The 15,733-nt window shown below is 35.7% G+C and overlaps 1 protein-coding gene across 1 annotated transcript in view; it reads left to right on the top strand.

The window, feature by feature from the left end:
• Positions 1–15,733, top strand: part of LOC108758714 (uncharacterized) — an 81,825-nt gene that overhangs the window by 50,274 nt on the left and 15,818 nt on the right. The window contains exon 2 of the mRNA XM_018503790.1: positions 14,761–15,008. Within this exon, the coding sequence (XP_018359292.1) occupies positions 14,976–15,008 (33 nt within the window). The 5' untranslated portion in view covers positions 14,761–14,975. The remainder of the gene's footprint in view (positions 1–14,760; positions 15,009–15,733) is intronic.

Below are 15,733 nucleotides of genomic sequence, written 5' to 3' on the forward strand. Positions count from 1 at the left end.
ATCAAAGCGAGCAAACTAGATTACGATGCCAACCGTGCGGCGTGACGAGGAAACATCAGCGATTCGCAAAAAACCGGACGGTCGATAATTACCGGATAATAAGGCGAAACAATCGTCTTATTAGCGGAATTACAATTTCAAATAGTTATGACGCTACTCGCCACTCGGTCAATATTGATTGCCATTCAAATCGAAACGTTTCATTATAATCGACCGCACAACGCGACGGTCGTGTATCGATAACAGCATTGTGAGAACTGACTATACGAAAGGTAAATCAATACGAGAACCGGATAGTAACAAAAAGGAAAAAAATAAGGAATATAAAACGATGTCTCGAGATATAGCCGAAATGGCCTCTGTTTGCCTTTGAAGTTTACCGAGACATTGACATCGATGCGACTTTTATAGTGATGCAAATGAGATCTTTCCCCGACTTCTGTAGGAGTCCTCCACACCTGATGCACTTAAGAATATAAGCGAGTTTAACGTCGATTTAAACATTGTAATATTCTAACATGTAATATTTTATAAAGTCATGACAATATCAATATCACGTACAGGATTACAGATAAATATATATGTATAAATTGCCTGTCTGCGATGCGTCTGCGATCGCCACTTTATTATAAACAGCTTTTGAACGAAAGCAGTGTCCACTGCGAGATTACGCAAGGAGTCGTGACGTTTACGTGCTGATACTAGCGCGATTTTTACGGCAGCTTTGGTATTCCAAACAATCCGTGAGTCTAGTGTTTATGGCGCGTCTGGTAGCTTTTACTATTGCGCTCTTCCGGTGATTTCGGTGGTTAACATAATTATGTATGTGTACATAACTATGTATATCTGTAAAATGTTACTCTCTCTTTCTTTTTTTTTGCGGTAAAAATTATGAGACTCCAAAGATTCATAATGAAGTCAACGGAAAAATCCTTCTTCTCAAACGTTAAAATTGTTATGAAAGATCTTTAGTACGTTAACTCTTACTAGCTAAACTATTTGAATAAGAAACAGTAAATTGAAATGTTAAAAGTTTATCTTTTATCGTCCGCAGTGATCTAATAAGAAAAAAAGAATAAAATCTAATGGATTCGTTTTCTTTTGTGTGTATCTTTGGCCCGGCTCTGAAGCATATTACGACATAAATGCAGCCATTAAATCTAGACTCAAAGTTAACGGCATATGGAACTCGGCCACTGGGAATGCGGCTACACAAAAGAACTACACAAAGGCAAATGTAGCGGAAAGAATAAAATAGAGTTAATAATAAGCGTGGAGAAGACGATTCTAGCATATTTATTAAACATCTAGTATATGTCATTTGTTCTACTATATTATTTTTTACGACACTCACATACTCAGAGAAAAGATTTTATCAATTTAAAGTCACCAGTACTTTTAACAAATATAGATAGTGACAACAAAATATTGTCTTAATACTTATTGTGATTGACAATAGCTAGTCTGCTTTTCCAACCAATTATTAGTAACAGAAGCAATTTATGTAAAACCTAATCTATTTTTTTTTATAAACTTTTATTTGTTGGCAATACTGATTATTTTGATTTGTGACGTAAATCGTGTATTATTTGCTACATTAACGAAATTATTCGCAATAGTAACTGACCGATCTGTTTTCCTACCAAACCATCATATTTGCCATCCCTTTTTAACAAACTCATTTCTCTCAGTGCTGTCATTATTATAAAATTATTAATTATAATTTTCAGCAAATTTAATTCTCTTTCTATTAACTTCTATTAAATTCTCATTCCATCAAGGATTAAGTGAGTTTTTAAATTAATTAAATGTGATTTCTTAAATCACACACACACAAAAACTTGTACAATTAAATTATATCGAATAAACTAGAATTAGATTTACAGCCTATATATATATATATATATATATATATATAATAATCATGAAAAAGGGAAATTACCACGATATTCGAAGGCGTTTAGTGAAACATTTCCGATTATACCGTTAACTTTACGATAATTATTCAATCGAATCGCTTATCCAAATCAAATTAATAAAACATGAGCACGATTGCGCGGTATTGCGCGGAAAATGAATTAACTTCCTAAAAGCGAGAGAAAAGCTGATCTCGCGCGTCACGCGCTATTAAGCTCAGACTCGCGGCGTTCGCGCAAACCGCCGAAAAAAACAAACGTTTAAAAACTGTAAATATGTCACTGCGGTCGCCTGCGAGACCGTTCTCGCTCGCGGTTCGCGGTTCCAAGATTTACGCAGCCGGCGCTAAATCAAGGAGAAAGAGAGACAGAGAAAAGAGACATTCCGCTGCTCTCGTCTCGACGAGGTGTCGCGGTTAAAACACCGGATGTAATGCGTACCGAGTGCTCGCAGCATTTTGTATGACACGAATGAATCATCACAATCATAATAAAATAATGAAGATTAATTTGTTCCATGTGTCTTTCTGTATTTACGAAGTTTTTAAGATCGACCGTATCACTGTAGAATCTACAACAATATAATCTTCTATTTTATTTTACATTGCAATTTTTTACTTACATGACTTTATGCTTTTCTATCCGGAATATCTCGATTTATTTCTAAAAGTATATAAATGTTAAATATATTTTATTATGCAACATGATTTGTGTTCATGTTGGGTTATAAAGTTGTAAACGGCAAGAAAGCGGGAATGCGTGAGAATGTTAGGGAAGTATATATGTGTATTACGCAAGACGATCTGCAATTATACCGAGATGCTCGCGCCTCTTTATTTACGACCATATATATATATATAGTCTATAGACTTCAAGAACGTGCTCCAAAATGTATTTCAGACACAGCCGCGTAGCCGGAGCATGGACCCTAAAATTTGATTTATCTGAGAGAGCAGCCAAGGGTATCGTAAAACGCGGATGTTTGCCGATCGAAGGTGTTGACTAGACGCAAGAATTAACGCAAACGCTTAAATCAGGTGGAGTAAGAAAGACCTTTATGATGAAGTCGCAATCAAGTGTACTTTGTTTTGTCGCATATTTTCCGATCTTTGTGATCCCGGTATGAAGACCGCCGAACATGAATTCGCGGCGGCGCGGCGGTGACGCGCGCTCTTGCAAATCTCGCAATAAAAGTGCAATAAATTTATGCAGTTTAGATGCGTCTGACTGGCGATTCAATCTGCTTCTGGTTCTGCCGCGTGTTCATTGGTGGAACGACGATAAACTCGTCTGCCGTCGTACGCATACGTAAGCTTATCTTGCGGCTCTAACGTGATTTTTCACCGTAAACCGGTGGTGAATACCGTCCTATCTAAATGCCATGGCGTATCGGTATCTTTGAAAAAATACAAATTTCACAAGGATGACCGAATCGCTGAAAATACATGAAGGAAGCGATACTAATCACGGGGGTTGAATTGTGAACGTATGTAACATGCCTCTTTAAATCTGAATCAGTGGATAATCACTGATATCAGTGCCAAGTATGTCACTGGTAATCAGTGAATTAAGTGTGAGATTTCTAACCTAGCTAATCTTTATTATGTGATGTAACTAACCTTGTTTTAATGCTTAAATTCAATGAATATGGTATTGGAAGATTGAAATTAACGTGCAAATATCAGTATTTTAGTTATATAATGCTAAAACATTTTTCGTTTTTTAGTTGAACTTCACTGATTATCCAGTGCCAAGTATGCCACTGGGTAATTAGTAACTATTCACTGATTTAGATTTAGAGATATAGACAACTTTATTCTTACAATTTTTATTCTTAATTTTTAGAAAAACAATAAAAAGTCTTTGTGGCGATTGCGTTGCCGCAATTCCACATTTAATACCAATTCGACCGAGTATTAAGAATTTCGACGGAATTATAAATAGCCGCGCAAAGGAATCAGCTATTGGAGCGCAGACACGTAACACATACATACATAGACCGCGACAATAAGATGCGATTTAGACAAGGGCTGTTTAAACACACGGAGTGTAAGTTACAAATTTTCTGAACATTATATATATATGCCGAATTGTAACTAGAATTACAAGGCAATTTCTAGCGCATATTGCGTGCGCCGATAGCAGAGATAGTTCTTGTAACCTGCAAAAAATATTCAGACGTTTAAACGGCCCCTGTCTAAATCGCATCTCATTGTACAAATGATGTTATTGTATGTCACGTGCAATGTCTATGTATGTATGTGTTACGTGTCTGCGCTCCAACAGCTGATTCCTATGTTTGCGCGGCTATTTATAATTCCATCGAAATTATTAATACTCGGCCGAATTGCGGCAACACAATCGCCACATCTTCTTCAAATGATTTTTTTATTTTTTTTTCTTATTATTTTTTGTATATATGAACAAAGAACATATAAAAGAGGGATAACACATGCCTATATACGAATATATTTTATATGTAATACGGATGTCGAAGCGTCGAGTGACTCGCGATCTGTATAGATCCGAGTTCAATCTCACCTGCGCTCACATACGCGATCTTTCGCGTTTAAAGAGCCGAAAATAACTTCAAGTTCCCTTTAATGTCGGTAGACGTTAAAACATTTGTAAAGTTATATATATTAAAAATATTTGTGATTCCATATAAAATTAGTCATTTTCATCTGACTAATCTTATATGCATTAAAAACATCTTCATTAAAAACGTTTCTATATGAACTAATATTTGTTATATCATAAAACGATTCAAATGTGAACTGAATTGTTAGTGTATCCTTAGGTAAATACTCAGATTTCTTCAATTAAACAAATCTGAATATTTACGTAATAATATACTTACGATTCACTTCACATTTGAATCGTACGATGGAATAATAAACATTTTAGCATGTTATTGCGTAATATGATTGGATTGCAATTTACGGTATTCCGTTTCGTTGTTCCAGCGGTCATTATTGGCGGATATCACATTTGCACTATTGCACTCGCGGGATTGCATTCGTTGATCTCTAACCAGATTTCAGCCACCGCAGACGGCGCCGCATATATCGCGATAATGAAGGCAATCCATTTGCTTATTCACCGTGTCACTCTCGTGGGAGTAAGACATTAGCGTGGCAACGAATACTCGCCTCTGTGACAGTAGACGTAGGCGCCTCTTTTGCGCGACACGCATCCAAGTTCCAGATTCATCGCCGCGTTTGCTAACATACCCGAGTAAATGGATTATCAACTATAAGCGACTGATTCACGCAAACTCAATTCGACGAAATCATTGTATGCGGATGAACAATATTATGTGCCAGTTTCTACCAATATAGATCAACTTTAATCTCGATTTAATTTACTCTTCATTTTTTTCTAATTTTAACCCTTATCCTACTAACATGGGTCATTAGTGATTCCTGTTCGTGTAAGTTTTTTGAGTCTTTCGGTAATTATAAATTATACTACATTTTATTATTTTCCAAAATAAAGTGCCAATATTTATTCTAGAAAATTGAAAGTATGTTGGTGAATGTTTAGAGATTTTTTCAATCATTCTAAATAGGTGAAAAAACGGACGGATTCTAGTGACCCATGTTTGTAGGCACCAAATTGTATCTAGTATGATAAGGGTTAAAAATTAGCAAAAGAGTAAGTTGAACCGAGATTAAAGTTAATGGAATCGTTGATGGAAATAATATTGAGCATTAGACTTTCAATATTATTGTACAATTATTTTGTACAATATTATTGATACCTTCTTTAAATAATTCAAAATAAATAATGTCTGGAGGCTCAATATATAGCTTTCCGATGATCAATAATATTGTGCACTGAAAGAAAAGATTGGCTGCTGCAGCAAATTAAATGGTAAAATATGACATAGCATTTTTAATTGGCCACAGCAGCAAATTTTTGGTTGCAGCAGTCAATTTTTGATTGCGTTAGTCTATCCTCAATGTCAGTATAGGATTTCGATAGGCTAACGCAACCAAAAATTGACTGCTGCAACTAATTAAAAATGCTACATACTATGCCATATTCAGCTAATCTTTTCTTTCAGTGTATAATTAAATATTGTGCAATAATATTGATTGTCTAGCAATCGCTTTATATTGTCACAAAATTGTCAAATATTTGTATTATTTCACAGTCATGTATAGATATTGTTTTGGGATGTTTTAATATTATCCGATTCGAATCTTAATGTCTTTGAAATTAACGCTGAAAGGGTGAGTCTTAAATCAGGGGTGCGTACATTCATCGTTTGCGATCAAGGTCATTGCGTCGTTATGGAAACACGAATTTCAGGTTTTCATCAAAAAAATCCACAATTGCTTAATATATAATAAATACGGAGCATCGGCTTTGTCGGTGTCACTTTAATTGGCGACTGGTCCGGGGAACCAGTCTTCTCGCCGAGCTTCGGTTCATCCAGTGATACCTCAGTCGGGGCGAATTCCCTGAGGGCCATTCACAAGTGATATCATGAATGAGCTTCGTTCATTCTGAATAAAATGTCTCGGAGAATCTCTCAGCCGCGGAATATCTGACGATTCATCGCGCTTAATATCATAGAGCCGGTTTTGAAGGCAAGTCGGCTTATTTGCGAGTATCCGGTAAAAATGAACTTCGACTTTTAAGCGACTTTTAAGCAGGATTTATTTGTATCATTACCAATCGTTTATCGTCGGTCTGAGATGTAAAGTTGTTTATTAGAAAACTGTCGTCGTTACACAACAGTTATACCATCCAAATCTAATAATAATCAAAGTTAAATTTAAATTTGTTTTCCGTGACGATCGCTGTTTTTTGTAAATTCCACGAAACCGTGATTATGTAGAATCGGTGGGAATTTACACGATGGTCTCCGAAGTACACTTACTAACTATGTGATAGTTACGAGGGAACTATTCTCAAGAGACAGAGCTCGAGTAAGTCGCAAGTGATAGGCGCTTAATGAATTTAACGATTAGCTCCGACCGCGTTAAGTCTTGCTTTACAATTCTTGTGGGCGTTTAACTCGGTAGTTGTCAAACTGCCACCTACCACTGCTTCTTATATCGATTAAATACATTACATTGATTAAATACATTAAACACTTGACTTCCGTCGTACGAGTTGGGATGAATTTGTATCACGACAAGCTCGACTGCATTACAGATATGTTTTCCTTTTGAGATATTATAATCGGTATTCATAGTTCTTATTTTAAGGCCGTCTTAAATAATATCTTAAGATGCTAGTACAGCTGTCTGATTGGTTTATGACGTCTTAAGACTGTACTTAAGACAGTCCTAAATATGATCCGACTATGAATACCGCCCTTATTTTTTATTCTTCAGAAAAACTTGTTTCATATAAATCTTTATTCGGTCACCGAATGTTCTCCGTAATTTTCTTGCGTAATGTAAACCGTACATAGATCTTACTTATAGTTCACGCGCTTTTATCTATATATTCCCACACATAATCGCCAGCAATCGCGAATATGATAATAAAACTGTACAGAATATCGTAATATTTTATCGCATCAGCACCAACGTAGGATTATGAATCGCAGTGCAAATTGATCTTATTTTCATAACTACTCATGTATGTCTATACATATTATATGTATATTAAGTAGGCCAAATCCATTTACTAATTTTTCCCGAAGATTTTTGTGAGAACGAATATAAGCGGATATATAAGTATCCGTGATCGATCAGATGTGTCGACTTAAGCGATTTGCTAGGCGATTTGCCGATTAGAATATATTAAACAATATTCACCGTTCACATTTTCATATATAATGTTTATTTTGACATGATATATCAATGGGCGAATAATATGTCTATCAGGCGTAATGAGATATGTCGATAATAATTCATATCTAATGTCTCGAATAACTTGAGCTATTTCTGCGAAGAATTTTTCTAGATATTTATGAGAACTGAGAAGAGACGAGATTGTTAAATCTTACGAGGTATATTGTATTGTATAGTATTTTCTATCCTTCTTCATATCTTCTCGACTCAAAGAACGCGGTAAAAGAAATATAGTCAACGGGATGATTTTTTCTGATCTTCGTACGAGAAAGAGAGATAAAAAGATAAAGAAAGAGAAAGAAGTATAGTGTTGTAATTCACAAAATATTAATAACGTCACGATGCTTTATTAATATCTTCGGAGAGCAAACAGTTCACAAAAAAATTATAAATTACTATTTTGTAAATTATACTAAGTTGTAGCAATGTAAGAAAAAAAACTATTTTTTAACAAATTTAATAAGTTTTTGCGATATCCATGATATCGTATGTTTTTCCTATTTTAAAAATATTAATGAAATTATATAATGAATATAAAAGGAAATTATTGCAAAAGAGAACGTAAAGACATAAACGTTAGAGAGAATGGAATGCTTGGATTCTATTGTGTTACAAATTTCACAGACATACTTCCAAGGTTTTAAAATAATCGTGTCACATCTTCACTCCACCAAGTGATGGACTTACCTCTGTTGGAACATAAGAGGACGATATATATAAATATTATTGTGTTTCAACACCATTCTCTCCAACACATTAGCTAGCATTTTGTATATTATATTATTGCTGATGATGGTCCAAACAATGAGACCGAAATGTTCGAATTTTTTGTATCAAAAATATATTTGTACATACATAATTTACGCACTGAAAACAGCGTTTGACTCTGTATAGCCATTAATATTGTACTTGATTAATTATTGTAATTTTGTGTTAAACACAAGGAATCTTTAATTCAATTAAGTTTTGATTATTGTTCATTAAAAAAGAACGTAATATATAACCGACCTATAATTTATGGAATCAAATACGAGATCGCAGATTATGTCGACAGTAAGAAAATTAAGAATCATAAACGATGACGTTTTCCCACGCGGAAAAAGCTCGCATGGAGTTTATGCGGATCCTACTTGACTTTAACGAGTGCGGTTGCACGTCGGCGTTTCATTATTTATCTTATAAGATCGCAACTGTCGGTGTAAATTAAAGATCATGGATCGTTAGGGCGAATTCGTCGTGTGGGCAGAAAGAATGGTAATGTCAATGGATTCATAAAGAGAATATATCGCGACATGCGACATCACGAAATGGCGCAAGCCATCAGAAACAGTTTAATGTACTAAATAGTGTTGAATTTTTGTTATTTTTGCAAAATGGAGTTAATTCCTATTTGCAATTATAAAATTATAAAGTATCACAAAAATTGAAAATATAAACAATTGTTCCAAAAGCCAGTCTCTCTCTCTCTCTCTCTCTCTCTCTCTCTCTTTCTCGATTTTATTTGATTGTTCGCTTGCATTCTCGCCAAGGGCTTGACGTATGCAGTAATTACCGTGAAAGTTAACGGTAATAAATAAACTAATAACAGCTCGTGAGATAGAAGGCGCCAGCTAACCAAGCTCAACGCATTCTCAACGATGTTTTTATCGCGATGTAGCTAGGCGCCGCCGCCGATAAGTGACCCAATGCAAATACAAGCGGCGGCGGCGATTCTGCTAAATGCCAATATGGTTCTATGTACTTCGTACTTATCGATGCATTACGCGGCGGTAAAAAATCCCGATCATACGTCATGCATGTTCATTCGGTCGAAATTCTCGTGACAGTACAAAAATACGAATTACGTGGCTTATCGTACAATTATAGCGTCATCTTACAAAATCGCGTATCGCGAATGATTCTTACGTCATTGCATACCTTACCATATCACTTATACTCTGTCACAATCGATAAAAAATTATTGCAATCGTTATATGGATTTACTCGCGTTTAACTATCGACTGGAGTACAATAATCGCGATTTGTTCCGCTCGGCGGGATATTAATGCTTAACGGCAATCTAGACTGGGATAATCTCGCGATATCCAACCATTGAGAATACTCATGCAGGCCAAATTACCAAGATTGCAAGTCACCGCGCGAGAATTATGCGTCTCGTTCATTATTCGTAAACGATGCCGTAATTAAACCACAAGCCTTCGTCGTGCCTGTGTCGAGAGCAGACCGATTGACTGTTTATCTTGCGGCATCGAGATCGTTAATACGTCGATCGATGGAGATTGCGCATCCGGCTCGACGGGGTTCATTTGATGGACCTTGAACATGTGTGCTTGAAGACCAAATGAAATAAAAGATAGGACGGAGGGCAAGAGAAAGTCGGTGTTGTTTTCACGTAGGTGGACGTGGTGTCAGATATAGTTCCCAAGGGATTAGTCATGCTTTTTACTAAAAACTTATTTCCCGCTGCGACGACCACCGTCCACTGCCACGCGACATTGATCTTTAAAGTCAGGTCCGCGGTTACTTCCTGGTAGAAATCCCTTCTAATAATTGGAAAAAACTGTCGCGACGATATAGTTACTGTGTTATATTATCATAGGACTGGTATTAAGATTTGTTCGGGCCATTTATTAGAGATTTAGAGGATTATAACTATAACTTCTCTTTTCTCCTTGATTGCATAAATCCTTAATGCTGATGTTGTTTATGACATTTTTGTTGCATTTTTAAAGTTGATATTATTTATTCAATGTTGTCGGTTATCGATTATGGAATTTCGTTAACAAAGTTATTAGCAATACAATTATATATTATTTATATAATTCCACATATTCTAATCCTATTTTTCTAATTGCGGTTAGATTTTTTAATAACAATTGTTGTAAAAAAATGTCAAAAATGTTCAGTATTTTTTACTTGTACAATCTTTATAATTGTACATAAAACCTGTATATAATTATATTGGTTATAATTTGAACATAGAACACTTACTTAAAATTATTAATGACGCTATATAAATAATATTTCATCCTTGTTTTTATCCTTGTAGCTTCAGGAATGTTTTAACTTGCGCGTATACAATCGCGGTTAGTCGTGTAATTTAAAATGGAACGGTTGTGTTCGTTGATAGCTCGCGACAGCAATTGGCTATAAATTTATATGAGGTGTGTTATTTGAGCGGTAACGCGTGATAACGGCACGCTAAGTCCGTTTGGTTATCGTTAATCGGCGCAAAATCGGTTGCACATGTGTTGCCACATTCCAGTAAGGAATTCGCAGGTACACAGTCTAAATTTTTGGGAGTGAAATTCATTCTTGCTCGACTGACGCAACTATATCACTTTTCTTGGAGAGAAATTCCACTCCCAATAGAATACGCGCAGAACAAACATCTGTGAAGTTAGCACTTCATTAAAAAAAAAAAAACTTTTTCTTACAATTTCAATGCATCCCGAAGAATTCTATAATTTTTTAACAGAATTAAAAATAGTTTTGATAAATTAAACTATATATAATAAAACCATCGATAAATTTTTAAGGTGTCAGTTTCACAAAACTATAAGTACAAGAAATTGTGTTATCTCTTTAAATATTAGAGTGCATTCCGAGTTACGCATGAAGCGCATGATGCATCATTTGTCCTTGTTGTTTACCAATTAATAAACAAAGATAAAACGATACATCATGTGTTTCATGCGTAACTCGGAACGCACCTTTAGTTTCGAGAACGATGCGCGAATCGCGAAGGAATGCAGATCGACTGAATTCCGCGTATTCGCCGATAATGCATTCAGTGATAAAACAAGAATTACATCCCTTCTTTGTGTCTCTCTGCTCCCATTGCGTCGTTCTTACCGGGGAAACACCACGATAAGAAGCGGTGACTGAGCATCTTATCAAACGAATTCTTCAGCGGCGTGACTCACTGGCAATGATCCTTATAGGTACCATATGTATTACATCTCCACCGTGCTATGTCGGCGCAATATAATCCGAAATTATAACCCTAATCCGCTTACGATTACCGGCACCATGCCGTGTCGGTTGCTTTCATCAACCCCTGAACTCCGCCTACTGGAAGCAATCGAATCGAATGGATGCTACTATTTTGATGATCAATAGAAGGAGGACGCCGATGATTCATGACGACAGGCGAGCTGGCGATGACGAGAACACCCGGGCCGATCGCCATAGAACATCTACGTCATGAAGTCACTCCATAATTATTCATAATTACCTTCGATAAACGCATTTGATTGATAACTTCGGTTACTTTAATAATAAATATAATAAAAATTGATTGGACCGATATTAAGATTTTGAATGAAGAATAAGGATTTAACAAAAGATTAATTTCGGAAGCGATCCATATAAAAAAGCAAAAAATGGACTGAATTTACAAAATGACACGGAAATGTTGGAAATTTTATTTTGAATAATAAATAACTACATTTACTTCCTTAGCAAGAACAACAGGATATTAGAATTCAGTTTAATTTCGAATTATTTAATAACTTTGTTTTACTTAGCATTCTTCACGTGCGCTTTGCATATACGGAAAAACAGTTTTACTGAAGTATTTAAAAATTTGGTTGGTGCACTGAAAGAAAAAAATGGCTGAATATGGCATATCATTTTTAATTGGTTGCAGCAGCTAATTTTTGGCTGCGTTAGCCTATCGAAATCCTATACTGACATTGCGGATAAGTTAACACAATCAAAAATTGGCTGCTGCAACCAAAAATTAGTTGATGCAGCCAAATAAAAATTACTTTACTATATTCAATTAAAAATGCTATGCCATATTTTACCATTTAATTTGCTGCAGCAGCCAATCTTTTTTTTTCAGTGTGAATTAACAAAATTATTTTCAGATCTGTATCTAGCTAAATTTTTTAATATTTCAGCAAAATCGTTCTTCCTGTGTACAAATAAAAATAGATACAAACAGCTTAATTTTATTCAGCATTCTTAACGTACAGAGCACTTAGCTAATTTAATCTCACACGACTAATGAAGGATTAAATGTTGAATGTACCGTCCTTTTCTAAGTCTATCTTTCTTCAGAAAGAGATATAACCAACTTGACTTCGGCATTTTGCTTGGAATTAATTTGCGACGAGTGAGGAAACGCGCGATTACAGATGGATCTCGTTTCTAGCCGAGTCACCTCTCGTGATCTCTCGAGAGATCCGATGGGACATGTGGAGTTCCACAGTCGGTGGCGACAGCTTTCCTTCGCATCTCGTCGCTTATCAAAGTAGTTAGTTAGTTCCGTTTCATTTGCTTGGAACGGCGAACGCGCGCACGCGTGAAGTCCCGTCCATTACGAAACGGTGAGAAGGCGTGTTTCCACCGTGTGAGAGGCGTCGCGACTTCCAGACGGGGACCAATCGATGATTTCTCGAGAGTCATTAACTCACATAACGAATGATGCCAGGAGAGCGTTGATGTCGATACCGCCATACTGTTATGCATGGCGCTCGTACTTCTCATCTTTATCAATTAGAATTTATACGATTGCGGAATTATTGGGATTTAGGCAACAAACAGGATTATCATTCCGCGGTCATGTATTAATAGATGATGCGATAGTCAAAGCCTGGTATAAATAAGATAAGGAATGATGTAGATATAATGTAGAAGAAAAAAAGAAAAAGTTTTCGCACAAGAAACATTGTCGAGCCTCTCACGAGGGAATATATTCCTGTTTGGTAGGTCAGTAACACATATTACTAAACGACGTAATCGCCGGAATTGCCTGAGACAAGTGAGCATAAGATAAGATATCGATTCGCCACGATGAGTGACGAAATGTAGACGACGCGACGCCCGCACCTTGCACGAAATGCCGGCGTTCAGCCTCGTTAACTTTATCGGCAAATCTCGAAATCGGGTCCAGTCGGTTGTAACACGTTGCGGCGAACGCGTTGTCCTCTCGATTCACGCGGTTGATTGCGACTCTTCATATCATTCGTGCAATTAGCTCACGATTTTTGCGGAAAAGGATTCATCGAAGAATCGAATAGTTCTTGGAGTTTAAAGTCGTGATATATGATAATTTTGTGCATTTAGAATTAATGAAAATCTTGAACAAGTTTGAAGTGACGAGTAGCTTCAGAATTTGCTGGAGATTTTTCTTGCGTGAAAGGTGAGAATGTATGATAAATCACGATCGTGATAAAAAAAGTGAAATTTTATATGTTAATATTCACATTCATGTTCAGAATTGATATTTTCGCATTTTAGCACTCAAAAAATTACTAAATTTTAATAAATATTTATTTGAATAGTAGGTATTAACCTAATATTTACTAAATGTAAACATTTATTTGGTAATAAGAACCATTAATTTAAGTATAATTTTTTTATTGAGTAAATATTTATTTGTTTTAAATAAATGTTTAGTAATATTTAAACAAATATTTATTAAAATTGAGTAAACTTTTTCAGTAATATTGTACAGAGTATAATTGTGGTCTAGTTCATAGTATTGTCGAGTAATAATTTTATCGATTGGACAAGAAGGTGTACTGAAAGAAAAGATTGGTTGTTGCAGCAAATTAGATGGTAAAATATGGCATAGCATTTTTAATTGATTGCAGTAGCTAATTTTTGATTACTTTAGCCTATCGAAATTCTATATTGACATTGCGGATAGGCTAACGCAACCAAAATTGGCTGCTGCAACCAAAAATTGACTGCTGCAGCCAACTAAAAATGTTATGCCATATTTTACCATCTAATTTGCTGTAGCAAGCAATCTTTTCTTTCAGTGTAACTGAACCGAATCAGTCTCTAGATTAGCAAGATATTACAAAATTTATTTGAATAATTTAGAATTCAATTTGAACTCGATCGAAGCTAATAAGAGTGCGTGACGTGCTTATGCAATGAAAATAATCGATTGAGAGTCTCGATACTGATTCGGATGGAATGATGATTTGGCAATAATAATATCATCGCGATTAGCGGCGATGTAAAAGGCCAGGAATATACGAGTACATGTTTATTGATTCTGTCGACAGGTCGGCGGCGCAGTAGCCATGTCATCGCCGGATCGGCACGACGGATCACGAGAAATCGGCGTGGAGCCGGGAGAGAGTCATCGTCGTCGGCCCGGTATACTTAGGGCCGCCGAATAACGCCGGCAACCGAGAGATCGGTAACCGAAGGATCGATACGAGCGGATCGATCCACCAGCTCACAACCTACGGCCTCTTTGCTGGCCTGGCCAGCTACTATGCGAATTGAAGCTCTCAGCACCCTCGTCGCGGTAAGTTCTAATTGTAAGATGAATTTCGGCGAATTGCTACTTTTACACTGAGAAAAATGTCTGATCGGAAATTTGGTTGAAAACGAATTTGGTTGGACGAAAATCAGAATTTTCTAATTAAATCTACTAAATTCTAGTTGTGATAATTGGAATTCTAATTGGTCAGTATCTTCTGATTCGTCCATTTTCCAGGCATTTTCTTAGTGTACATTCAAATCCGGTAAATTTGACTTTGAAACTCTTTCGGCGTGCAACGTGTTTAAAGAATTATATGCACATATATATTCAAGAAAGATAATGAGTAAGAGCGGAAGCTCAGAGTCTTGCATATAAATACATAATATATAAGAAAATGAACTAATCAAGGTCCTTCATTTCCTTCCTTTATATACAATAAAAGATCTGATTGGTTTATTTTCTTATGCTTTTTGTTGTGCAAAGACCTGTACTCCGACCTTAACTGAAATTGCAAATTTTGAAAAAAATTTAGAAAACAAAAAAATCGTTGAAGATCGCATTTGTCGTATTAATCTGATTAAGCCCATATTGGACTATAAATTAAAAATTGAGGATTGCAAATTAAAGATTTAAAAATTAAACCGATCAAAATAAAACGTATTAAAATTAAATTTATTTGATTAATCGAATTCTCATTTTTAATTTGTAAACTTTAATCTTCAATATAATACGGGCTTTGGATAATTGACTCGTTAAATTATCTTTCG

The sequence above is a fragment of the Trachymyrmex cornetzi genome, unplaced genomic scaffold (assembly GCF_001594075.2).
Source record: "Trachymyrmex cornetzi isolate Tcor2-1 unplaced genomic scaffold, Tcor1.1 scaffold16, whole genome shotgun sequence".
Classification (NCBI taxonomy): Eukaryota; Metazoa; Arthropoda; class Insecta; order Hymenoptera; family Formicidae; genus Trachymyrmex; species Trachymyrmex cornetzi.